The sequence below is a fragment of the Callorhinus ursinus genome, unplaced genomic scaffold (assembly GCF_003265705.2).
Source record: "Callorhinus ursinus isolate GAN/ISIS: 27379988/994484 unplaced genomic scaffold, GSC_fseal_2.0 scaffold6, whole genome shotgun sequence".
Classification (NCBI taxonomy): Eukaryota; Metazoa; Chordata; class Mammalia; order Carnivora; family Otariidae; genus Callorhinus; species Callorhinus ursinus.
The window spans coordinates 20,559,666-20,587,384 of record NW_027397068.1 but is presented as its reverse complement, the minus strand read 5'-3'; the positions used below and the strand labels follow the sequence as shown (position 1 = coordinate 20,587,384).

Genomic DNA, 27,719 nt, shown 5'->3' with positions numbered 1-27,719 from the left:
CTCAGACTTGAAAGTTTTTACCAACCTGATAGGTATGTATAGATATCCCATTGTGGTTTTGATTTGCCTTTTCCTTATCACCAATGATATTGAATACCTTACAAAATGTTTATTGACCATTGGAAAGCTGTTTTGTAGATGCCTATTGAAGTCTATGGGCATTTTTCTGTTGAGCTGTCTATATTTTTCGTATTGGTTTATATATATATTTTATATATTCTGAACAAGAGCCTTTTCTCGGCTATATGTCTTAGAAATATCCTGTGAGGCTTGCCTTTTTGCTATCTTAATAATATCTTTTTTTCTACTTTCCATGTTACCTTTTATTTTTTGTGAACATATTTTACCAATAGGCTACGGACTGAAATATTCCATCTAGAGCATGAAATAGTCACTCTGCCCCATTTCTCAAACATCCATTTTGTCCTTTCACATACCTTTTTTATTATTGAGTTATCAATCCTCTTAACAAATTTTTAAGTGAACTAGTGTTGAATGATAAGCATAATGTTATACAGCAGATCTCTAGAACTTTTTCATCTTTCACAATTAAACTTTATACCCGTTGAACAGCAACTCCCCATTTCCCCTTTCTACTACCTTTGGCCTCCATTCTCTCTATTTCTATGACTTTAGCTTTTTCAGATTCCATATATAAAATGAGAACAGACAGTATTTGTCTTCCTCTGTCTGACTTATTTCACTTAGCATAATACTCTCAAATTCTGTCCATGTTGTCCCAAAAGGCAGGATTTCCTTCTTTTTCATGGCTGAATAATATTCCTCTGTGTGTGTGGCATGTGTGTGCGTGTGATGTTTTCTTTATTCATTCATCCATTAGGCTGTTTCCATGTCTTGGCAATTGTAAATAATCCTACCATGAACATGAGAATACAGATATCTCTTTGAGATACTGATGTCCTTTCCTTCAGATATATACCCAGGATTGTGATGGCGGGATCTTATGGTAATTCTTTTTCTCATGCATTGAGGAAACTCCATATCGTTTCCCATAGTTGCTATACTAATTTATATTTTTCCGATAGTGCAAAAAATTCCCTTTCCTCCACATCCTCGCCTACACTTGTTATTTCTTGTCTTTTTTATTTTAGCCATTTTAACAGGTATGAGGTGATCTCATTGTGGTTTTAATTTGCATTTCCCTGATGATTAGTGATGTTGAGCATCTTTTCATGTGCTTGTTGGCCATTTGTATGTCTTCTTTGGAAAGATGTCTATTCAAATCTTTTGTCCATTTTTTAATTGTACTCTTTGTATTTTACTATTCGGTTGTATGAGTTCCTTATATATTTTTGATAAAAACCGCTTATCAGATGGAATGTTGCAAATAGTTTCTATCATTCCATACGGTGCCCTTTCATTTTGCTGACTGTTTCTTTTGCTGTTCAGAAGCTTGTTAGTTTGATGTAGTCTCACTTACTTATTTTTGCTCTTGTTCCTTGCACTTCTGGAAACATTTCCAAAAACCTGTTGTCAAGGCCAGTGTTGAGGAGCTTTTTCCCTACATTTTCTTCTTGTGGTTTTACAATTTGGGGTCTTACTTTTAAGTCTAATACATTTCAAGCAGTATATAAACAATGCTTATATCTTTGACTGCTTGCTGGCCATTAACCTCAAAAAATATTTTGAGAGTTCCCTGGGGCCTTGGGATAACTGCTTTCCCCTTCAAAAAGGTTTTACATTTGTATCTGCCTGGTACCTAGAGGCTTCACACTCCTGAACCATATCAGGCTAAATTCAAGTCTTGAGTGTCCCTGGTCTAATTAGGCTTTGCCTACTCAGGGTGAAATCTGAGAGAGGATTCTTCTGGACCCTCCTAAGGAAAGGTCTCTGGAAGCCACAACCCCAGAGATCCATTTTCTTCTCCATTCCAAGGATAGCAAGGCAGCCATCTGAGCAGTTCCCAATGGCTGCAGAGGTAGGAGAGAAAAATCTAAATCCAATTCATCCATACCTGAGGATGTAACATCTGGGGCTCCAGCTCAGAGGAAGGGTTCTCCTGCAAAATTTTCCACTTTAGTAGGCTGTGGGCCTTGACTTCTCTCTGGACATGATTACAGACCTGGACGCAGAGCTCAAATGGCTGTGGCAGCAATAAGTGCCTTCTGGATAAAGATAGCCTTGGTGCTTTAATGTTCTGCTTACCTCCCAGTTACAAGATCTCATCCAAACACTGGTCAGGGAGGTCCCAGTAACTTTTCAGATCTTGAATATTTTTGAACTGCTGTATACACAAACATGCACATATTCAAACATATACATATGAACTTTTGTCCAGCAAATTTTATTGTTTTCAGTGGGAGGGTTAATCTGGGTTACCCAATTTACCATTACCAGAAACAAGACTTAGATGGCACTTTTAAGTGTCTTTGTCAAGCAAATAATTTTTCAGATCTATTTGGTTTTGTTTCTTTACTTGTATTTTAGCTCATTTTTTCCTGTGCCATAATTATACTTTGTATGTGGTACCCCCCTAGCTATAACACTTTTCCTTCCTGCGTTGTCCTTTACTGAGCTCTTTTTTTAAAAATGTATCCATTTCTTTCTTTCTTTTTTTTTTTTTTTGAGAGGAGGTGGGCACAAGGGAGAGGAAGAGAGAAAATCTTAAGCAGATTCCACACCCAGCACAGGGTCCAACACAGGGCTCAATCTCATGACCTGAGCCGAAATCCAGAGTCAGACATTCAACCAACTGAGCTACCCAGGCACCCCTACTGAGCTAACTCTTATTCATCCTTTAAGATAGTCCAGGAATCATCTCAGGAAGTCTTATTGCATTCTATTCTCAAATAATCAGAGTTGGTGTCCCCATGCACTTTGTTGTAGAGAGGATATATTTAACAACCTAAGTATTGCAGGGGTACTAGTCAGTACAGGTAGACACACAGAAACAATAAGAACAGATATCAGCTGTAAACAACCAGTACCAGCATATACTGAGTAAATATCAGCATGTTCAAAGAATGTACTACAATAAGGTGTGATGATAAATGTATATTTATCACAGTACACTGTTCTCTAATTTGCTGTTTACATATCCCCTTCGATAATCTGTGAGGACATTATGGACAGGGAGTAGTCATATTCATCACCTGGAATCTTATGTTGCATGGATTCTTGGTGCAGAGAAGGCCGCAATAAATAGTTTTTTCAATTACGTTAAAGAAATATTATGTTCATGGAACTGCCTCAAAAATTCATTAAATAAACCACTTCTTATCCCTTCACAGCTTGAACCACTGGAAGTTCATGAACAATGAATTCACTGCCCTCATCCTGTTGGAACACCTCTGCTGAACTTTTGAACAAATCCTGCAATAAAGAGTTTGCTTATCAAACCCTCAGCATTGTAGATACAATCATCCTCCCTTCTATGATTGGGATTATCTGTTCAATGGGGCTGGTTGGCAACATCCTCATCGTATTCACTATAATAAGGTAAGAGCTTCTACTGTTTTCCATAATTTAGGCACATTCTATACTCACTAAATGACTCCTTTTCCCTCTATAGGATTGTTCTTAATGAAATTGGTTTTGGAAATATTTGGTTAAGATCATTGAAGAAGATTCTACAGATATTTGCATCATGTATTAAGTAACATCTGAGTTGCAAAACTCAAAATGAAAAGACCTAAGCCAATGCTTACTGCTGGGTTAATGAATTTTTAGAGCAGTGATTTTCAATCTTAGCCCCATATAGGATCACCTGGGGAGCTTTCAAAAATTCTAATACATAGTTTCATCCTAGACTAATTGATTCAGAATCTCTAGAGCTGGAGCCCAGGCATGGAGTAAAACTGCAACGCAACCATTTTATTTTCAACTTTCAACAATAAGAGTTATCCTGTGTACAGCCCAGAGATGTTTGTACAGCCAATAAAGATGGAGTTTCTATATTTATTTAAAAAACAACAACAACAACAACCTGTCCTCTTCAGGCTGTGAAAGAGACTATTTTGTACTCATTTGGGCAAGAGAGAGAGAGACTCCACCAGATTGCCCAAAGATTCAGTCCATCACAGAGTGTGGGCTGTTCCCCTCGGTATAGACCAGCCCCATATAGGTCAAACTGAGAGACATCAGCTCCCAACACCTCCTGCCTTTGCTTCACATCTCCCACTTCATTCAGGTAATTTCCTCCTTCCTCTCAACCCCAGGGCATAGAGCTCAACCCGGAAAATAAGAATAGATTTACTTGTTTCCCATGGTTCAGAGTTACTGTACAGAGTCAGTGTGCCCCATCACTGCTTGATATCTTTGCTATCCTGATTATTTTCACATTTAAGTTTCACTTGTTTTAATCAACATAAGATGTTAAATGTTATTGCCCTAGTCTCTATTCATGCTTATAACCATCATTAAAGAAAATTTCATCCATGCTTCTCTATAAGAAAACACATTCAAAAGTACTTCCTAGTAGGTGTTTTCAGCATTATATTAACACATAACTACAACAATCTTTTGTGTAGCATATTATACTTACAAAGCACAGTTGCAATCTCATTTAATCCTCAGAAGAGCAGTACTATTATTATACCCATTTAGGGAACGAGGCCTAGGAGAGAAAGTAACTTGTCCATCATCACACAGCCAGACTGTCCTGGCATTGAACTCAGATCCCATGATTGCAAATACCAGGCTATTTTCTTCACACTGATAAAAACAAACAAATCAAGGCACCTGGGTGGCTCAGTTGGTTAAGTATCTGTCTTCCACTCAGGTCATGATCCCAGGGTCCTGGGACAGAGTCCCACATCGGGCTCCTTGCTCAGCAAGGAGCCTGCTTCTCCCTCTGCCTCTGCTCCTCCCTGTTCTCTTTCTTAAGTAAATAAATTAAATAAATAATTTTTTTAAAAAATCATCAAAACTAGAAAGATGGTTGGATTTACCATGTGTATAAAAGAATCCTCACAGAACCAATTAAGAGTAAGAGCAGCCTTCAGGATGGTGATGGAGATGACAGCCACCATCCCTGAGAAAGCTCATAACTGGTCACTTTCTCCAGGGGGCTTCTCACCAGCAAGCCCACTTTCAAATTTTTATTGTCATTATCTCTGCCATTAAATGTAGCATTATGAATGGTATTTTTACACCATCCATAATTGAAAATTTATTTAGTATATTAGAATTTTACTCTCAATGAATTCAGGCATTTTTTTATTGTGTTCTGTAAAGCCATTTGTGAATATCAAACATTTTATTTCTTTTAATTTAAATTTTAGGTAGTTATACAGTGCAATATCGGTTTCTGGAATATCAAGCATTTTACATTAATTCTTTTAAGCGCTAGAAGTTGTTCAATGCAATACGTATTACTAATGCCTACTGCAAACCCAGCACCAAGGGTTATGAAAATACCAAAAAATGTGGCAGCATCTGATTCTAAAAAGTTCATAGACCAGTGGAAAAGATAAGATTTAAACATATAAATTTGAAAAACAATACAAGACATTATAAACAATCAAGTGAAAAAAAAAAAAAAAGGATGGCTCACATAATGAGTTCCGGGAAGGGTAATAAAAGTAATCAGATATTCTCAGGAAGCCTCAAGGAGGGAATAGTGCCAAGTAGAAAGTTAATAGTCAGAAACATGAGAATGTTTCTAGCTCGCTCCTGTTTGCCGGTTGCTCCTGTCCACTTCTCCTTCCATCTTCCCCTCATACTCCTTAGTATTTTTACTGTCCTTTCTTAGAGATATATGTAGCATGCCTCACGCCTCACACCCATAGAGCCTTGGCCCCACTGAGGAGAAATCAAGTTCTTATAATGTGTTGGCCCTGCAGAAATGGTTGCATTTTTTACAGGCAACTTTTATATGCAAAGACTCTTCAATGTTAGATTCAGACCATGTGACAAGCTGTTGAAGAGGTATTTGGGGCCAGAGAAAATTTTGGTTCCCCTCAAATTACACCAATAAATAATGGCCTGATCCTATCTACTCATCTGGAGACAAAGTTGGAAAAAAGAAGAAATGTGGAAAATGAACTCTTCTAGAAGTCAATACTGAGGTATAATTCCTGGAACCAGATTCTCAACATAAAGCAAATAATCATTTAACTGGAAAAAAGAAAACCTGAGCCATCATCCTGACTAATTTATTTGCAATGATTGTGAAAAACCTGTCTTTTCTCTGTATCAGTACCACTTTATAGATAATACGTGAGAAGATATATGTTAGTGGGGCATTTAAGATGAATCTTTTAGTCTCTCAAAAAACATTTGGGAGCAACTTAATTTTAATTTTTATTACTAGGACTTTAATATTTTTCTTGGCAAATTGCTCTCCAAAAATGTATTAGTCTTTCAAAAGTCATGTGAAAGCAAATTAATTTAATTTTTTTTTTGGCTTGGAATTTATCTAACCTTTTTTTTTAATTGCTCTCCAAAAATTTTAAGGCAATTTGTATTAATATTTTCATCATGCCTTGCCATGACCTTTTATTTGTTACCTTCTTACCAGATGGGTGGCTTAATTAAAATCCTAAGACTACACTAAAAATAAGGAGAAATAGATACATTTAAAGATTTAGGGACTTTCCCATTTATGATGAGTATTTGTCTCAGAAGAGGAAGAATAGAACCAAAAGTGAGTAAGATCATTAGCAATGCTGGGAAGCAAGCAATGAACTAACTCCTGACTTTGCAAAGGAAGACTAGAAACGTGTATGAAAAAAAAGGTTGAAGGAAGATGGAGTTTCCAGAATAAGAGGTTCTATGTGGCTATTTTTTTTTTTAAAGATTTTATTTATTTATTTGACAGAGACACAGCGAGAGAGGGAACACAAGCAGGGGGAGTGGGAGAGGGAGAAGCAGGCTTCCCGCGGAGCAGGGAGCCCGATGTGGGACTCGATCCCAGGACCCTGGGACCATGACCTGAGCCGAAGGCAGACGCTTAACGACTGAGCCACCCAGGCGCCCTCTATGTGGCTATTTTTAAAAGTAAGAAGTAATTTGTGCATTAGGAAGGTGACTATAAAGTAGTGAGGCCAGATGATTACTAGTCTGTCACGTGTTAAATTCACAGCTAGTCAAAAGGAAGCCAGATTAGAAAATGTAGGAGGGAAATTGGGCCAATTATAACATCATCATTTCTCCCTTTTATTCTTCAGAGAGAGATTGGTGAACTCCATTACACAATTAGTTCCACAGTCACAGTGGGCCCTGGGCGCTACTTCCACAAAGGGGAGGATGTCCTTCTCCATCAGTCCATCACCCCCATCTCCTGAACACATCTTTCACCTGACAGACAGCTTCATGTGGGCAAAAACTCTAAGGGATGGCCTTCTTCCTGATAAATAAAAAGTCCTCCTCGTTCTGTCATTCCCTGACCTCAACTCCCTGTCAACAAGTTCACACTAAATCATGAATTACTGAAACACCTTACTTTAAACCCTCCCAATGGTATCTACATTTTATACAGAGATTACAAGACGGTCAGTGCATTAACCTGAAGGAACACTAACGATCTAATGGTGGAAGACCAGTTGCTAAGACAAATGGGGAGGGGAAACACTTAGAACAAGGCCTCTTCCTTTCTCCCACCCCGTTTAAATCATAACTACTGGCTCCCTCTGACCAAACCCTCAGCCATTCTCAGACTGTCAGCCATATGTAAGCTCTCGCTGGGGTTGACCATACTCTTGCTGCACACATACACTATGTTTCAGATACTGCAGAACCTTTCAGCTACATCTATTCCCCTGAACTGGAAAGTTGTTGACAGAGCCTCCTTGCGATGGTCCAGGGCACCAAGACAACTCTGGAATCTAAATGGGTTGAATGCCTTGCCCAAGGACACGAGGGTGTAGAAATGAAAATGGAATTCCCAGTCAGGTTCTCTTTCAACTGTATTGTACTATGTATCTAGAGCAAGGTTGGCAAATATGCCACTCGACCCTAAACTCTCCCATCCATGCCAATCATCTCTAATCTGTGTGCAGGTTTGTCCTGTAACTAGTGCCTGTGTGTGTGAAGACTCAGAATTCTTCTTAGCACAGTGCTCCACAAAATCACTACTAACCCACTGGGGTTGGCTCACAATAGGAATTTAATTCAACTGGAGTTAAATGCCCAACAGGGGCTGGTAAGGCAACCCAGAGATACACAAAAGCAGGAAGCTACTACTGTGTTCTACCACCATCTCCCACCCCACACCACCACCCTTCTCCTGGCCCTGAGCTGGATGGAGAAAAGGAGGCAGGTGGTTTTACAGACCGCAGGAGTCTGGGCTGCCTGGTGAGACCTATAGCCATAATGGGATCTGGGACCATGGAATAGGGGCTACAGGATGAAGATGGAGCCATGGATGGAACGCAGCCACTGCCCAGAGATGCCAACAGCAGAAGGAACAAGGAAATGTGCTGGTCTCTCCTCTCCTCCATCTTCCAGTTTCCCCTCCAAAAGTGCTTCCCATTGGCCAAAACCAACCAAAAGCCAGTTGACAAAAATACCTAGGAACACAGCTGGAGAAGGGTGGGAAATGGATTTGAGAGCAAGCTGATCAGCAAAGCAACCTCCTGCATGTGTGGTGTTATATGTTTTAGCAGTTTTCTTTAATCCATAGCATATATTGTTATTTCCAACTACAACATGTAAACACATTTTTAATAGAAAAATTTTAAAGTCAAATCAGTCCTACTACTATTACCTAATAGGTAATCATTGTAATAAATTGATACACGATTCCAGCATATTTTTAAACACATGTTGAAATAAATTATTTAAATGTTACATAAATTTATGCTACATACATAATTGGGACTTTTTTACTTCATCAGTATGTTTCCCTTTGATTAAATATTCTTGCAAACTATGATTTGTAACAACTATATAATTTATTGTAGGATACTGTGGAATACCATAATTTATTTTATCATTCTTCAAATTAGTGAGCATTACATATGGCTATGTTAACCATATGGAAAACATGTTAGCTAAAATGATCACTAGTCTACATTTTTTATTTTAAATGTTTGAGTCATGAGAGAGAGAAATCTAATGAAGTCTGTCAACAGAAAATCTGGAGATAAATTAGATCTAAAAAAAAGAATGTAAGTTGTATAGGTAGAGACTTTACAATTTCTCTTTATTTTTGTTTTAATTCCTATGTTGTCCCTTTTAGTAAAGAAAGCAATGATAAACATAATGTATTATTTTTATTGCCCTACTATCTTATGCCCAGATCACCGTTTGCTTCAGAATTCTCTTTTTCTATACAGAATATCATCTAGAAACACTTAATTTAATTCTTTTTAATTGCCAGTTAATAGCCTGTACTGTCCTCAACAATAGAATTACCATAATTCATTATCAGTAAATGATGGGTGCCTGTCTAGAGAAGAGCAAGGGCCGTGAATCTAATTGCTGCAATTATACCCTAAGCAACCACTTATGGTTTATATCCCAATTCAAATGGAAATAACATCTGTTTAGAGGCTAAGATTTATGGGGGTTTTTTGTGGTGTTTTTGCTTTGTTTTTTGTTTTTTTAATGTGGAACTCTTTCTACCTGACCTCCAGGGTCTATTCTCCTCCACCCCTCCCCTGCCAAAGGCCTGGAGAAGACAGAGGATGAGAGACCAAGGACAGTCACTTGGCTGCTCTTTTGGTTGACAAGATCTTTTCTTCAAATCTCTTCTCATTTTGGGTCTTTCTGATATGAGTCACCACCTGCTGGGGACAAGGAACCAACATTCTTTATAGTGGCATCAACAAGGCCCAAAGTGCGGTTGCTGAGTTAGGTAATCAATGGCAGCAACTTCCCACACAACATGTACTTGCCAGGGCCTGGGTAAAATATCCTCGCCGACTAGTCTCACAGAAGGATTCTCTGGCTTAGAAATAAAGGTCACAGGCTGTAGAATTTTCAGCCAATGAATAATAAAGTCACACATTAGCCTCCAATCCACAGAGCAAAGCCCTGAGCTAGCAGTTGTGGCATATTTTAGGGCTAATTTTTAGGTGCTCCTTAAAGTCTTATTTGTCCTCAGTTCGGATGCCACTTCTGCCAAGAAATCTGCTTTGACTGTCCCCAGGGGAAGGGGCAGAGGCCCCTTTTGTGTACTCCTTGTGCTTGCTCTAGCTTTCTCTCATCACACTGCAGTGCTCATTTATTTAAACATATCTAGACTACAAACTCCTCAATGTTACAATTTATAGATTACTTAGCTTTGCAGCCTCAGAACACAATATAATGCTTGACATATAATTGGTGTTCAATAAAATATTTGTTGAATTAATGAATATTATCTCCCAGATAAAGATGTTACCTGTTTATTATTGAATGTTCCAACTCCTTGAACATAGGGACCACCTGAATTTTAAATTTAAATTTCTGCTCCTAGAAAAATTCTTTTGCCTACAGAGTGTCATATCTAGATAGCATTGAATTCACTCTCCCCAGCAGGAGCCACAAGATCATTCTCTGAGCCCTCTACCAGTTTACTCTTCAGATTTCATCTCCATGCTATCCGGATTTCAGGGTCTTAATTTATAGTCTTCGCTATTCGGTTAGATTTTGTTGGAATATTTCTAAGTAAAGGTTGAAATTTCTTTAACAATGACCTATCAGGATTGACTTCCACTTGAGTGGAGAAAAAAAAAATGCATTATACAATGGAAACCATTTGTTTTCCCTGTTCAGCTGTTTTTGGTGCTAGGCATAAGCAAGGACTAAGCCTTCAGCTTGAGTGAGCGTAGAGTTGGTATAATTTGTTACTATGTAGAAATTACCCCCAAAACTTAGTGGCTTAAAACAATAAACATTTATTATCTCACACCATTTCAAGGGGAGAGAATCCAGGAAGAGCTTAGCTGGGTGGTTCTGGCTCGGAGTCTCTCACCAAGTTGCAGTTAAACTGTCCTCCAAGGCAACAGTCATCTTGGCAGGAGCGGGAGCATCTACTTCCAAAGTAGCTCATTCACACACCTGGAAGACTGGTGCTGGGTGTTGGCGGGGGGGCCTCATCGCCTCTCCATGTGGACCTCTCCACAGAGTTGCTTAAGTATCCTCCCAAGATGGCAGCAGGCTACCCCAGAGAAAGTGATCCAAGAGAGGAGCAGGGAGGAACCCTGTAATGCCTTTATGTTCTTATGTCATGCGTTGTCATTTCCACCATATTCCATTTGTGAAAAGTGGGTTACTAAGCTCAACCACCCTCAAAGGGAGGGAACCAGATTCCATCTTTTGAAAGCTGTATTGGAGAATTTGTGGCCATATTTTTAAGCCCCCACAGTTAGTTGTCAGATATATAGTCCAGAATGTTTAAATATGCACAAGACTAGGCATTCGTATGTGCATTTGTGTAGGTTTTCCTTTAACTTCTTTTAAAATTCATTTTGATAATTAACAGTTTGTAACAGGTGGCATAAATTGAAGAAGGGGCACACTTTCAATATCAATCCTCAGTTTCCGTGCTTTTCTTTCAGGTCCAGGAAAAAAACTGTTCCTGACATTTATATCTGCAACCTGGCTGTGGCTGATCTGGTTCACATCATTGGAATGCCTTTTCTTATTCATCAGTGGGCCCGGGGAGGAGAATGGGTGTTTGGGGGGCCCCTCTGCACCATTATCACGTCCCTGGATACCTGCAACCAGCTCACCTGTAGTGCCATCATGACTGTGATGAGTGTGGACAGGTAAGTGAAGAAACTTTGAAATAGCTTAACATAATTCAGAAGCGCCTGTGCTTCCCCACCGTCATCCCAATTTAAGCAACATCGGTGCTAGTTTGTAACAGCCACGTTCCTCTTCCTTTGCTTGTTTCATTGTAGGACTCAAAAATCTTTTTTCCAACTTTCATAGAAATATATATTTTTAATGGAAAACTTAACACAGTAAAATCTCCTTCTTGCAAATCATTCTTTTTAACTTCAGTTTTATTTATAATTCACTGCAAGATAAAAATATCTTGAAATCATGAAATGTTGCAAACCAGAATGAGTGCATCCTTCTTGCAATAAGGAAGCTGAGCCCCTCACACAAGAAGTGAGGGGCTTTTCTGAAGGGGCATGGTGAGTCATTGGCAGAGCTGAGAACTGAAGTAGGTCTCCTCACTCTGTCCAGGGCTATTTCTGGTATGTTCAATGTCTCACTGGTATGTTCAATGTCTCACAGACTCCTGTTATCACCTAGCAGCTTGAAGGAATCTGGGGAATAGATTTGGGCTCCTGAATAGTTATGAAGAGATGTTCCAGTACCAGGAAGACCGTATTTACATCTTTTACACCCCTTGTTATGACTGGTTAATGTAAATGCTGCCATTTTACATCATTAGAAGTGCTTTTGACTGTGACCTGGAATGTGCCATAACCATATTCACCAACAATGTAAACTGTTATTAGAGGAGATGACAGTGATGGTGGGTACTTGTGGAGCGAGTGAGTGGTGGAGCCCAGTTCAGACCCAGGCTGTCTCTAGAGAGGGCAGGTTGTTCATAACTACCTCCTTATCTGGCCTCTGTAGGAAGCAGGCAAGCTAGGATGTCCCTGCATCATCCAGATGCTAGGACCTCCAGACTAGGTCTTAGCAGCATTCCCCAAAGAGAAACAAGCCTTAAAGACACAGTAATAGGCATAACAGGAATTGTCTCAGAGAACAACCCACTTAAAATCTCCATCCATCTTCCCATCCCTACCCCAAGTTAGCACACTTGACTTCCCCCTTGCTCTGATCTACTTTATCTTTCTCCCTTGCTGCCAATATATCACATAGTTTAATTTACTTTGTGTGTGGCTGTATGTGTGTACTGTTTATTGTTCAGCTTCCCCTGCCCCTCAAATGTAAATTCCACAAAGGCAGGGTCTTTGATCACTAATATATCCCAAGTATCTGCGTGACACTGCCTGGCACAGGGGAGCTCAAAAAATATTGATGAATGAATGACTGTCAGTCTTGAGGTCTATGTTAAATTTTCCTGGGTCCATCCGGGACTCCTTCCTGAGCTCTGCCTCTTTTAGCCTTCCACATGTGCCTTTGGGGTGGGGAGTGATGAGCAGTATTTCAAATGAATAAACAAAGGAATAGCAAGGTTCAAAGAAATCATTCATGGAATCATTATTATTCAGACATGAATAATGATGGTGATGTTTAATGCATTTTTTATAACATGTTGCCTTCCTGTAAAAGAATTCTCGAAATATAGAGTGTGCTTCTCAATTTATAATTAACACCACATTTTAAAATCAATGTACTATGTAGGCCTGGTTAGTTCAGCTGAAGCCAGCTAATGCTGACACAGGGCAGGCCCACTGCAAGAAAGCAACCTAAAGTACAGGTCCTAACCAATCGTAATCCCATTCTCAGAGATAAGAAAAGCTTCTTCATACCTTGTACCCTGAAGGCAGGAGAGTATCGGCTTTTTCTTTAAAGAAGGGAAATCATTTCTATAAAACTGAACTTTTTCCTCTTCAGCATTTCTTGACATTCCAACTGTACTAAATGCATAAAACTTCAACAATATCTGCAATTTTGTAAAAAGAAATGGCGTTTTCTTTGCAGGGCCATAAACATGATATTGGTCATGTCAGTGCTATCAGTAAGCCTTAGTACTTATACATTAAGTCATTTCAATTGCCAATTCAATAGAGCATAAATTTTAAGTGTTTCTGATAATTTTCATCCTTCTTTCTCTGATTAGTAATAACTACAAGTATGTGTAATATTTCAGTAGTGGGTGCCTACCTCCAAATCAACACCAAAAAGTTATGTAAACATCCAAAATATTAAAAACATATACCTCCAGATGAAAGCTGCCTAGACTACTTTGGTAAATAAATTCTCTAGAACATCAAAAGTCAGTAAGTAGAAGCCAAATTCCCCATTCATTCATTCATTCATTCATTCAACAAATATTTGAGTATGACCATAGGCCAGGAACTATGCTGGAGACAGGAGATAAAAGAACATTAAACTAATAGTCAAGGTCCCTGCCTTTGTGGGGTTTTCACTCCTGAGATGTAGACACACATTAAGTGAAACGTCACACAGGTGAATGTGTATTTCCACACAATGATACATATTAGGAAGGAAAAGAGAGTTCCCCTACGATCTGCATGTACAGTCATGAGCCCGTTGTATAGAGTGAGTGGTCAGGGGAAGCTTCCCTGAGACACAGACTGTTAAATAGAAACTCAAAGGAAGAGCAAGAGGAATTAGAGGGAGATTCTGCCAGGCAGGTAGGACAGCATGCACCTGGCCCCCAAAGGGAAAAGAGCTTGAAGGAAGGCCAGAGAAAGACAGACACAAGCTATAGCCTAAGTGACAGGCAGGGCCAGGTGGAGAAAGACTTTGCAAGCAATGGTAAGAATTTTGAATTTTATCTGAAAGGCGATGGAAAACCAGTGAGGGGCTTTCAGCTGGCGGAAGGAGGATGTTGGGGTGAGGATATAATCAGAGAGGATTTGCTAATCTGTTGATGCCATGACTCCATCATCCTTTAATCCCAGACAGAATGATGGCTGGGCTGCGGTACAATCACTACCCCATCCCCTTCCCCAGCAGGGGCAGGAGGGGTGGGGAGGGGTCCTTCTCTCCTTAGCCACAGGTGATGAAGGTGCGGTATGCAGGAGGAGGAGCAGCAGCTGGGGTACCCTGGGCCACAAGAATCTCCCTGCATGCCAAAGGGTCCCTTAACTAAGTTTTCCCTTAAAAAGTCCTGCCTCTTATGCAAAATTGAAAGAACAAGGGATAGGAAATTTTTTATTTTTATAAATCTTCCTTAAGTAGCTCTACAAAAATTAAATGACCATCAAAACATATTTTACATTAATTTAATGTCTACAAACACTGCCTTCCAACACCCGCACCTCCAGCAAAAGTGTGCTTACACAAATACTCTTCCTTCTGGGTCTAGGCTCTTTGGCTTTCAGTTGGCTCTGAGAAATTCTTCTTGGATTTTCTAGAGAACCAAATATACTTGATATGTCAGTACTTCAAGTTTAGTTAATGATTATCCTTTTTTTCTGAATCAGAAATAGAAAAAAAGAGAAGAAAACCCCTTTCCCTATGAAATTAGCCCATTTCCCCTCTCTGGCCTCCAGCCTGAGTTCCGTGAGGAATTTGCATTGTCTGTACTAGTCACGTTTGTGTATCCTCACTGTCTGTGATTTCTGTGAACTGAACCTCCAGGAGCCTCGGGGCCCCACTGGAAAGCCATCTGGGCAAAATGTCTGTCCCGGCGGGCCAGAGCCTCATCCTGCCAGCAGACTCTCCTACCAGCCAGAGCACTTGCCTCCTTCCTGCCTCCATGGCAGGAAATCCTACTGGAAAGAGAGCCTCTCCCTCCTGGAGGAAACCCCGACTCAGAGACCAAGTTTTCCAGAGCCTAGCCTATATAGGAAGCACCTTTGTAAAGAGAGAGTTTGCACAGGGCTGAATTTCACCATTATCAGTGTGTTCGTGGAAATGACAGTTATTTCAGTGAGTGGTTTATTCAGACTTGCAGGGTCAAGAGTTGTTTTCTCTGCGGGTACCAGCCAGCTCTTTAAAAATGTAACTTGATGGAGGTGTGCTTCAGGGAGGATAATAATACTAATAATTTACTCTTGTCATGAACCTTTCATCCTTGGAGCTCAGTGCTTTTATTGATTGTTCCCAAACCCTTCTTAACTGGCTTTGCAGGTACTTGGCTCTCGTCCAACCATTTCGACTTACAAGTTGGAGAACGAGGTACAAGACTGTCCGCATCAATTTGGGCCTTTGGGCAGCTTCCTTCATTCTGGCGTTGCCTGTCTGGGTCTACTCGAAGGTCATCAAATTTAAAGACGGCGTGGAGAGTTGTGCTTTTGATTTAACATCCCCCGACGATGTACTCTGGTAGGTTGTTAAAACTTAAGAAAAATAGAGTTGAATTAAGTTGTGAAGTGCTTCATCCTCCTTGTCAACACGTGAGCAGCTGCGTAGAGTGTCCTTGGGGATGCTCTAAGGGGCAGTCTCCCCACTTACTTTTCTGCTTTCCACAATCAGGTTGGTAGCTTGATTTTAAGGGGAGGGTAACCTTTAGAAAAAGATTTGGAGGTTAATTATGTAGCTTCAGTGGACACACATATATTTATTTAAATATGGATTTTAAAGATCCATGGCAACCAGACACAGCAGGAATGCAAAAATCAAGGGAGGGGCAAAATTTCCAAAATGGTCTAGGAGTTACTGAGACTCAGACCTTATTGGTATGCCACTGGAATGTGGTTGAATGGTGTTCCCCCCCCCCAAAAAATATTCAAGTCCTAATTCTCAGTACCTGTGAATGTGACCTTATTTAGAAATAGGGTCTTTGCAGACATCATCAAGTTAAACAAGGTCATGCTGGATTAGAGCCGGCCCCCAATCCAGGGATTGGTGTCCTCATGAGGAGAGTAAGATTTGAAGGGAGACACAGGGAGAAAGCCTGTGAAGACAGAGGGAGGGACTGGGGTGATGCATCTACAAGCGAAATAACAGCAAGGTTTTGCCAGAAACCAGCAGAGGCGAGGAAAAAGGCACGGAGCAGATTCTCCCTCAGAGCATCCAAAAGGAGCCAACCCTGCCAACATCTTATTTTCAGCCTTCTATCACCAGAATGGACACAATAAATTTCTGTTGTTTCAAGCCATCCGGTTTGTGGTATTTTGTTACAGCAGCTCTCAGTAACTAATACAGAAGCCAACACAGGGATTTCTGACATTTTAATTTGAAAGGAAAAATTAAGTCAAAAATTTTATTTGAAATTTTGAACACAGCATTGGAGTCTATGACTAAAATTTTTTGATGGCCTACTAAGGGCCATGTATTGTGCTAGGTGCTTTTTGCATACATTATCTCAAGTCAATCTGGAAGATTCCTTTATCCCATCCACCACTTGTTAAATAGATGAGTCATTCCTGCATCATGTAGTCACAGCCCAAGAGGGATGGAGATAGAGGCCCTTGCAAGGCTACAAATCCAGTAATGAAAAGCTCCAGAGGACCGCAACATCAGTAGGATTAATTGTTTATTCATTATTTCTCCCACCAGCACTGGCTGCACTCACAGATAAAAACCATCTGCCAATCTAAAGGTGAAATGATATTTAATCACTGGTGGCCCATACATTAATATGGACCGCAGTGTATCTTAAAGAGGAGTACAACCTGAGATGACTGTAGGACTTCAGCCTGTGTCAAAGAAATAACAATGCTTCACTGTTTTGCACCAGCATCTGCTTCTGCTATTTTTGGTTGGTTATCATAAAGGATATTCTGAGGTTCTAGCCTCTGTTGATCTTCCCAGAATTAAGTTCTCATGGGGAACTGAGACTGGAACCACTGTGTGGCTTTCAGAGTCCCTCTAGTCCCAGGTGCTCTCTCTTCCTGCCACCCTGTCCACACCCATGCAACGTGGGCTGCCTTCTTCCACCAACGCCAAGGTTCTTCCAGGAAGGAAGACACCTGGCATCTGTGCAGAAATGGAGCTGGCTTACCTGAGCATTTCCCCTGGGGGAGCACCAAGGAAAAGACGGGCTCATTTCACAACAAGCCCTTTGAAAGGCCATCTGGAGCATTGATTACAAGTGTGCGTTGTGCAGCTAAACTGTCTGTCTGGGTTCAAATCCCACTTCTGCTCATTACTAGCTGGATAACCTTGGGCAAGCCACTTAACCCCACTGTGCCTTAGTTTGTTCTTCTGTAACATGAGAATATTAATGGCAATTGTACTCATGGGATTACAGAGATTCAGTGGACTGAAGTATGTAAAGTACTCAGATCAGTGCTTATTATGTAATAAATGCTACCTGCTATTCTGTATTGTTGTTAATAACACTAAAAGATAATGGTAATACATATCTCACCTGTTCGTACTCAGTAGCCTTAGGCTTGGCTAGAGAAGAGATAAGCACTGTTGCTAGCAAACAATGAAGAGAAAGACTTTTTTTTTGCAGTTTCTTTTATTTTTTCCTTCAAGATTTTATTTAAATTTAAGTTAGTTAACATCTAGTGTAGTATTAGTTTCAGGGCTAGAATTTAGTGATTCATTACTTGCATAATAACACCCAGTGTTCATTGTATCAAGTGCCCTCCTTAATGCCCATCACCCAGTTACTCCATCCCTCCACCCACCTCCCCTCCAGCAACCCTCAGTTTGTTCCCTATAGTTAAGAGTCTCTTATGGTTTGCCCCCCTCTCTGTTTTTATCTTATTTTATTTTTCTCTATGTCAAAGCAGCAAAGATCCTTAACTTTTCCCCCAAGGACTTTTATCCTGGGCCCTGAAAAATTACAGAATCATGCCTCCTAAACTGTAAAAGTTCCTGGCATTGTGAATATGATAGTCATGTCTTCTCTCTCTCTCTCTCTCATTTTACAGGTACACACTTTATTTGACGATAACAACTTTTTTTTTCCCTTTGCCTTTGATTTTGGTGTGCTATATTTTAATTTTATGCTATACGTGGGAGATGTATCAACAGAATAAGGATGCCAGATGGTAAGTGTTTACCCTATTTTGCTTTATTTGTTGAAAGAACAATTCAGAGATCCTAAGACATCTACAACAGAATTTTAAACAATAATCACTTGAAACATACCACATTTAGACATATGGGCATTAATGTCTACATGAGCAATTTCTGAAAACAGGACATGTTCTGAAGCAGCTATTTGAGGATCTCTCAGTGATAAATGTTGCAATCGCTGATGTAATGGTTTCATAAAAATGTAAACAGAACTCAAGATACTATTTAAAGAATACTTTTGTATTTGTCATCAATAATGTTATTTAAATGTTTTTTTGGTACACTTTGCAGAGTTGTGTACATATGTAAATATCTTAGATGCCATGTATAACTTTCTAATTTTTGTGTTTCAAATTGTTAATTTGGAGGATAGGGATCTCATTAATATTTGAATAATTAGGACAAGATTAATTAGGACTAAATAAAACCAGAGACTTACCCTAAGACAAGAGACTGGGGAAGAACCTTTAAAGATATTTGTCTCTAAAACTCTATGAATAAATCTAAATTATTTTCTAGGGGGGGCCTTGGTGGCTAAATCGGTTAAGCATCCGACTCTTGACGTTGGCTCAGCTCATGGTCTCAGGGTCCTGCGATGGAACCCTGCCTATGCTCCACACTCAGTTGAGGGGTGGGGGGTTGGGAAGGGTCTGCTGCGGATTCCCTCCCTCTCCCTCTGTCCCTCCCTCCTGTGCACGCGTCCTCTTTCTCTCTACACATAAATAAATCGTTTTAAAAAATTATTTTCTAGGGGCGCCTGGGTGGCTGAGTGGTTAAGCCTCTGCCTTCGGCTCAGGTCATGATCCCGGGGTCCTGGGATCGAGCCCCGCATTGGGCTCCCTGCTCCGCGGGAAGCCTGCTTCTCCCTCTCCCACTCCCCCTGCTTGGGTTCCCTCTCTCGCTGTGTCTCTCTGTCAAATAAATAAAATCCTTAAAAATAAAAAATAAAAAAATTATTTTCTACTTGAAATTATCTATGCCAAGTTGTTCAAGTGAGTGAGTCAGTGAATACATATGTTGGATTTTAAAAATATTATTAAAATTTGTCCTTAGAATAGATTACTGTATTTGTTTTGGACAGACAAGATCACTAGATTTCCCACACACAAGCCCCTCTTAATCCCCTTCACCTGGTTCAGCCATCCCCCCACCCACATCCCCTCTGCCAACCACTAGTTTCTTCTCTATTTTTAAGAGTCTATTTTTTTTATTTGTCTCTTTTTTTTTTTTTTTTGCTTTCTTCATTTGTTTTGTTTCTTCCACATATACGTGAAATCATATGGTACTTGTCTTTCTCTGACTGACTTAATTTCCTCAGCATTATACTCTCTGGCTCAATCCATGTTGTTGCAAATGGCAAGATTTTATTCTTTTTTATGGCTGAGTAATATTCCATCATATGTATATATCACACATTCTTTATCGTTGTCTATCAATGGACACTGCAGTTGCTTCCATATCTTGGCTATTGTAAATAATGCTGCAATAAACACACGGTTACATATAGCTTTTTCAAATAAGTGTTTTTGTATTTTGGGGGGTAAATACCCAGTGGTGCATTACTGGATCATATGGTAATTCTATTTTTAATTTTTTAAGGAACCTCCATACTCTTTCCACAGTGGCTGCACCAGTTTGCATTCCCTCCAACAGTGCAAGAGTGTTCCTGTTTCTTCACATCCTCACCAACACCTGTTTTTTTCTTTTTTTTTATTTTAGCCATTCTGATATGTATGAGAATACATCAGGGAAGAATACACTTCCCTGATGATGAGTGATGTTGAGGATCTTTTCATGTCTGTTGACCATCTGTATGTCTTCTGGGGAGAAATATCTGTGCCTATCTTCTGCCCATTTTTGAACTGGAGTATTTGGTTTTTTGGTGGTGAGTTGTGTAAGTTCTTTATATATTTTGGGTACTAACCCTTTATCAAGTATGTCATTTGCAAATACCTTCTCCCATTTAATAGGTTGTCTTTTTGTTTTGTTGATAGTTTCCTTTGTTGTGAAGAAGCTTTTTATTTTGATGTAGTCCCCATGGTTTATTTTTGCTTTTGTTACCCCTGCCTCAGAAGACCTGTCTAGAAAAATGTTGCCATGGCTGATGTCAGAGAAATTACTGCCTGTACTCTCTTCTGGGATTTTTATGGTTTCAGGTCTCACATTTAGGTCCTTCATCCATTCTGAGTTTATTTTTGTTCATGGTGTGAGAGAGTGGCCCAGATTCATTCTTTTGCATGTAGTTGTCCAGTTTCCCAACACCATTTGTTGAAGAGAATGTCTTTTTCCCATTGCACATTCTTGCCTCTTTTGTCAAAGATTAATTGACCATATATATAATTGTGGGTTTATTTTTGGGCGCTCTATTCTGTCCCATTGATGTATGTGTCTATTTTTTGTGCCAGTACCAGACTGTTTGGATTACTACATCTCTGCAGTATGTCTTGAAATCTGGAATTGTCATAGCTCCAGGGTTGTTCTCCTTTTTCTAAGATTGCTTTGGCTATTCAGGGCCTTTTGTGTTTCCATAAAATTTTAGGATTATTTGTCCTAGTTTTGTGAAAAAAAATACTGTTGGTATCTTGATAGGGACTGCATTAAATCTGTAGATTGCTTTGGTAGTATGGACATTTTAACAATATTTGTTCTCCCATTCCATGAGCATGAAATATCTTTCCATCTGTTTGTTGTATTTTCAATTTCTTTCATCAGTGTTTTACTGTTTTCAGAGTACAGGTCTTTTACCTCCTTGGTTAAGTTTATTCCTAGGCATTTTGTTAATTTTGCTGCAGTTGTAAATGGGATTGGTACCTTAATTTCTCTTTCTAGCTACTCATTACTAGCGTATACCGACACAACAGATTTCTGTATATTTATTTGTATCCCACGAACTTACTAAATTCACTTATCAGTTCTAGTAGATATTTTTAGTGGAGTCTTCAGGGTTTTCTAAATATAGTATCATGAATCTGCATAATAGTGAAAGTTTTGCTTCTTTTCAATTTAGATGTCTTTTATTTCTCTTTGCTGTCTGATTGCTGTGGCTAAGAATTCCCGTACTATATTGAATAAAAGTAGTGAAAGAGAACATCCTTGCCATGTTCCTGATCTTAGTGGGGAAGTTCTCAGTTTTCTTTCCTCACTGAGTATCATGTTAGCTTTGGGTTTTTCATATATGGCCTTTATGATGTTGAGGGACCCTCCCTCTAAACTTATTTGGTTGAGGGTTTTTATCATGAATGGGTGTTGTACTTTGCAAAATGCTTTTCCTGCATCTTCTGAAATAGTCATATGGTTTTTATCCTTTCTCTTGTTAATATGATGTATCATATTGATTGGTTTGTGAATATTGAACCACCTTGCATCCCAGGAATAATCCCACTTAGTTGTGGTGAATGATTTTAATGTATTGTCGGAGTCAGTTTGCTAATTTTTGTTGAGGATTTTCACATCTATGTTAATCAGAGATATTGACCTATAGTTCTCTTTTTTTTGTAGTGTCTTTATCTGGTTTTGGTATCAGGGTGATGATGACCTCAGAGAATGAATCTGGAAGCTTTCATTCCTCTTCTATCTTTTGGAATAGGTTGAGAATAGGTATTAACTCTTCTTTAAATGTTTGGCACAATTCACCTGTGAAGCCATCTGGTCTGGACTTTTGTTTGTTGGGAGTTTTTTGATACTAATTCAATTTCATTGCTGGTAATCAGTCCATTCAAATTTTCTATTTCTTCCTGATTAAGTTTTGAGAAATTATATGTTTCTAGGAATTTATTCATTTCTTCTAGATTGTCTAAGTTGTTGGCATATAATTTTTCATAATATTTTCTTATGATCTTTTCCATTTCTGTAGTGTTGGTTGTTATTTCTTCTCTTTCTGATTTTATTTGAGTCCTTTTTTTAAAAAATGAATCTAGCTAACATTTTATCAATTTTGTTGATCTCCAATGAAACGAGGAACTGTCCTGGTTTCATTGATCTGTTCTATTGTGGTTTTTTGTTTCTGTTTCATTTATTCTGCTCTAATATTTACTGTTTCTTTCCTTCTATTGATTTTGGGTTTTGTTTGTTCTTGTTTTAGCTCTTCATGTATAAAAGTAGGATGTTTATTTGAGTTTTTTTTTTTTTTTTTTTGCTTATTGAGGTAAGCCTGCATTGCTATAAACTTCCCTCAGAGAACAGCTTTTACTGCATCACAAGGATTTGGGACCATTATGTTATCATTTTCATTTGTGTCCATATTTTTTTATTTCCTCCTTGATTTCTTGATTGACTCACTCATTATTTAGTAGCATGTTATTTAACGTCCATGTATTTGTGTGCTTTCTAGATTTTTTTCTTGTGGTTGATTTCTAGTTTCATCGCATATGGTCAGAAAAGCATGCATGATATGACTTTGATCTTCTTTAATCTGTTAAGACTTGTTTTGTGGCCTAACATGTGATCTATTCTGGAGAATGTTCCATGTGCACTTGAAAGAATGTGTATTCCACTCTTTTGAAATGGAATGTTCTGAATATATCTGTTGGGTCTATCTGGTCCAATGTATCATTCAAAGCTACTGTTTCCATGTTGATTTTCTATCTGATCTATCCATTGATATAAGTGGAGTGTTAAAGTCCCCTACTATTAGTGTATTACCATCAATTACTTCCTTCATTTTTGTTTATAGCGGCTTTATATATTGGGGTGTTCCCATACTGGTTCCATAAATATTTACAATTGTAATATGTTCTTGTTGGATTGTTCCCTTTATGACTATGTAGTATCCTTTGTCTCTTGTATGGTCTCTTTTTTTAAGTCTGTTTTGTCCAATATAAGTAATGCTACTCCAGCTTTTTCTTTACTTCCATTTGCATGATAAATGTTTTCTATCCCTTCACTTTCAAATTGCATGTGTCTTTAGGAATGAAATGAGTCTCTGGTATGCAACATATAGATGGGTCTTACTTGTTTATCCATTCAGTCACCCTATCTTTGGAGCATTTAGTCCATTTACATTAAAAGTAATAATTGATAGGTATGTACTTACTGTCATTTTTTAAATTATTTTATGGTTGTTTTTGTAGTTCTTCTTTGTTCCTTTCTTCTCTTACCCTCTTCTCTCATGGTTTGATGGCTTTCTTTGGTGATATACCTGGATTCCTTTCTCTTTATATTTTGCATATCTATTACTGGTTTTTGATTTGTGGTTATCATTATGTTATATATAACATTTTATGCATACAGCAGTCTGTATTAAGTTGATGATCTCTTAAGTTTGAACCCTAGATCTAAAAGCACTAAATTTTTACTTCCCTACCCCCAATATTTTAGGTACATGGTGTTAACATTTACATCCTTTTATTTTGTGAATCCCCAGGCTGATTTTTATAGATATACTTATTTTTGCTGCTTTTGTGCTTTCTACTTTTCTTACTCCTGCTTATGGTCTTTCCTTTCCACTCAGAGAATCCCCTTTAATATTTCTTGTGAGGTTGGTTTAGAGGTGATGAATTTCTTTAACTTTTATTTGTCTAGGGAACTCTTTATCTCTCCTTCTCTTCTGAATGATAGCCTTGCTTAATAGAGCATTCTTGGTTGCAGGGTTTTTTTTTTTTTTCTTTCAGCATTTTGACTATATCGTGACACTCCCTTCTTTCCTGCAAAATCAACTCAAAGCCTTATGGGGTTTCCCTTATATGTAAAGGTTTTCTTTTCTCTTGCTGCTTTTAAAATTCTCTCTTTATCACTGTTTTTTGCCATTCTAATTATTATGTGTCTTGCTGTGTATCTCCTTGGGCTGGTTTTATTAGAAGCTCTCTGTGCCTCCTGGATCTGGAAGTCTTTTGCCTTTCTCCAATTAGGGAAGTTTTCAGCTATTATTTCTTCAAATAAATTTTCTGCCCCCTTTTCTCTCTCTTCTCCTTCTGGAATCCCTGTGATGCAAATATTATTATGCTTGATTGCATTGCTGAGTACTTTTAATCTTTTCTCATTTTTAAATTTTTTTTTCTCTCCTGTTCAGCTTGATTGCTTTCCATTATTCTGTCTTCTAGGTCGCTGATCCATTCTTCTGCTTCCTCTATTTTACTACTTTGTGTTCACTTTGCCAGCACACATACCTCTATTCTACTATTAATTCCCCCTAGTGTATTTTTACTTTCAGTAATTTCTCAAGTCCAGTGAGTATCTTTATGACCATTACTTTAAATTCTCTATCAGGCATATTGCTTATCTCCATTTCATTGGCTCTCTTGCTGTGATTTCGTCCTGTTCTTTCATGCGGCCCATTCCTCTGATCCTCATCTTATCTAACTCTGTGTCTATTTCTATGTGTTAGGAAAGTTAGCTACAACTTCTGCTCTTGAAAATAGTGGCCTTATGAAAAAGAGGTCCTATAGTGCTCTGCAATGCAATGTTCCCTATTCACCAGAACCTGGCACTTCAGGGGTGTCTCTTATATGTGTTGCATGTGCCTTACTATTATGGCTGAACTGCATTTGCTTTCAGTCCAGTCATCTGCAATGGCTCTCTCTGCCTGCTGTGGGCAGGGTTTGGTTCCTGTGTTGTTAATGGATCAGTATGTGGCTGCCTTGGGCTTGAGTTGGGTCAAACCAGGCATCTGCCAGAGTTGCAGTCACATTGAACTGGAGGGCACTCTCCCTGTGTTGTCCCCTGAGAAGCTTTCATTGGTGGGTGGGCCTGCAGTCAGAGCAGATGTCTGCCCCTAGCCCACTGCTGGGGCCACAGTGGAACTTGTGTATACGGTTATCTTCCCCTCTTCCCAGGGCAGGAGTCACTTTGGAGAGCTGCTGGCCACTGTCAGGACTGTTTGCACACTGCCAAGCTTGTGGCAGTGTTTTGAATGGGCTCCAGCCAAAAGCATATTGGAGAAGGCAGATCCGCAGAATGTGGGGTTGGGGCACGCAGGGTTAGCAAAATTTGCATAGTTCTGCTCTGGGAGAGGACCTGTAGCCACTTTTGAGGACTGCCAAGGGCCGGTTGGAGAGGTCAGTTCTGAGGAGAGCAGGGGGGTGGAGCACGCTGTTAGCATACCAGGTAGAGAGTGTTCATGTTGGTTCCCTAGGTGTCCATTTATCTAGGCTGGAGGGCAGGAGAGGGAAATGGCACCACCAGCTCTTTTATTCTTGGAGAAGTCTCTTAATGATCTCTGCTCCTCCAGCAAATGTTCTGAGATTAGTAAATAAATCTTCCAGTAAACCCCATGCATTTTTCAAACTGCTGCTTCTATTCTATATCTCCAAGAAACTGTTGTTTGCCTGTCTCCTTAAGCGTGGGAACTCAGTTCCTACCACCCTTTGGCTCTCCCAGAGCTGAGCTTGTTAATTTTTAAGTTCCAGGTGTTAAGCCTCACTGATTATAAAAATTTGTAAAGTTAAGCCCCTCTGGTTTAAAGCCAAATGTGGAGAATCATCTTCTGAGTTCAAGTCCCCCCTGCCTGGGGTACCTGGTGTAGGGTCTGCTCCTCTGCCTTATTCATGCATGCAGCTTTCTGCCCTCCTGAAGACAGTCTCACATGTCAGTCTGGTTCTTCTTTGTCCTTCCAACCATTTTTGATATACACTCTTCTCTACGATTAACCATGGAGAGTCTGTTCTGCCAGGCTTTGGGTCATTTTCTAAGCTATTTACACTGATGTGGGTGTTATGTAGGTGTATCCATGGGACACAGTGAGTTTATAACCCACCATCTTCCCTAGAAGTCAAATGGGTGATCAATTTGACTATGAGTCAAAATTCATGGCAAACTCTGGTACCAAAATTTTAGGTGTTCTATTGACCCATTACATTTTTTCTTACTTAGCTTCTTGAAATTCTTTGGCAATACTGCATTCTTAAAGGGTGGTCTGTTTAGAATGGGAAAGGGAAGCAGCCACAGTTATAGAAAAATAACTTAGCCTCTAAAATAAATGTATCACAGGCAGCTGAGCTAGTGAGACAGTTGAAATGGAATCACACGGAATATTAAGACACTGACAGCTGGAGAGGATGCTTGAGCCCTTTTAAGACAGTTCTCCAAAGAAGATCACTTTGTTCCCAGCACTTTTCTCAGACATGCAAAGAGCATCTTGTGAAACAGAACTCATACTGCCAGTTATCCCTCAAAATGGAAGAAGTTAGAAGAATGATGGTGCCTACTGCAGATAAACTGCAGAGGAATCTTTACCTTACAATGACTTTCAGTTGCCATGCTTTTTTTATATTATTCCTCAGGCTTATTCATCTGCTTCAACTATGTCCCTGGGACATTTCTATTAAATGTCTAAATATAATATAACATGATAAAACTTGGGGATTTTAAAATATATTTTATTTTGGAATAATTTTAAATTAATAGAAAAGTTGCAGAAACAGTAGGGAGAGTTCCTATATACTCCTCACATTGTTTCTCCATTAATATCCTACCTTACCATGATGCATTTGTCAAAGCAAAGAAAATGGCATTAGTACATTACTACTAACTAAACTCTATTCCTTATTGGATTTCTCCAGTTTTTCCATTAAAGTCCCCTTTCTGGTCTAGGATTCAATGCAGAATATCATATTGTATTTAGTTGTCATGTCTCCCCAGTCTCCTCTGGTCTATGACAGTTTCCCATTCTTTCCTTATTTTTCATGACCTCAAGGGTATTAAGGAGTACTGGTCAGGTATCCTATAGAATGTTCCCAATCTGGATTTGTCTGATATTGTATCACAATTAGACTGTAGTTACGTGTTTTGGAGGAAAATCAGTTCTTCTCATCACAACATATCAGGGGGCACAAGGTAACTGCATTACATCTCTGTTGATGAAAGTTCTAGGAAATCATTGCCCATAATTTCTATGGTTATTTATGTTCTGTCTATCCTAATGTTTCCTTTGTAGTTACAACCCTAGTGTTCCAAAAGAGAGAGTGATGAAGCTGACGAAGATGGTGCTTGTACTGGTGGCGGTCTTTATCCTAAGTGCTGCCCCCTATCACGTGATACAACTGGTGAACTTACAGATGGAGCAGCCCACGCTGGCCTTCCATGTAGGCTATTATCTCTCCATCTGCTTCAGCTATGCCAACAGCAGCATTAACCCTTTTCTCTATATTGTGCTGAGTGGGAATTTCCGGAAACGCCTGCCTCAAGTGCAAAGGAGAGTGACTGACAGGGAAATCAACAATATAGAAAATACCTTGAAATCAAGCTTTTAGGAGAGTACATGAATCACCAAAAGTCTAGATAGGCTTGTCTATGTTATT

The 27,719-nt window shown here is 39.2% G+C and overlaps 1 protein-coding gene across 1 annotated transcript; it reads left to right on the top strand.

The window, feature by feature from the left end:
• MCHR2 (melanin concentrating hormone receptor 2) lies at window positions 1–27,671 on the top strand. Its single transcript, XM_025860357.2, has 6 exons — window positions 1–32; window positions 3,252–3,459; window positions 11,448–11,657; window positions 15,640–15,834; window positions 18,339–18,458; window positions 27,356–27,671. The coding sequence occupies exons 2-6, from the start codon at window positions 3,278–3,280 to the stop codon at window positions 27,669–27,671; spliced, it is 1,023 nt and encodes a 340-aa protein (XP_025716142.1). The 5' UTR covers window positions 1–32; window positions 3,252–3,277.
• Window positions 27,672–27,719: the final 48 nt, after the last annotated feature.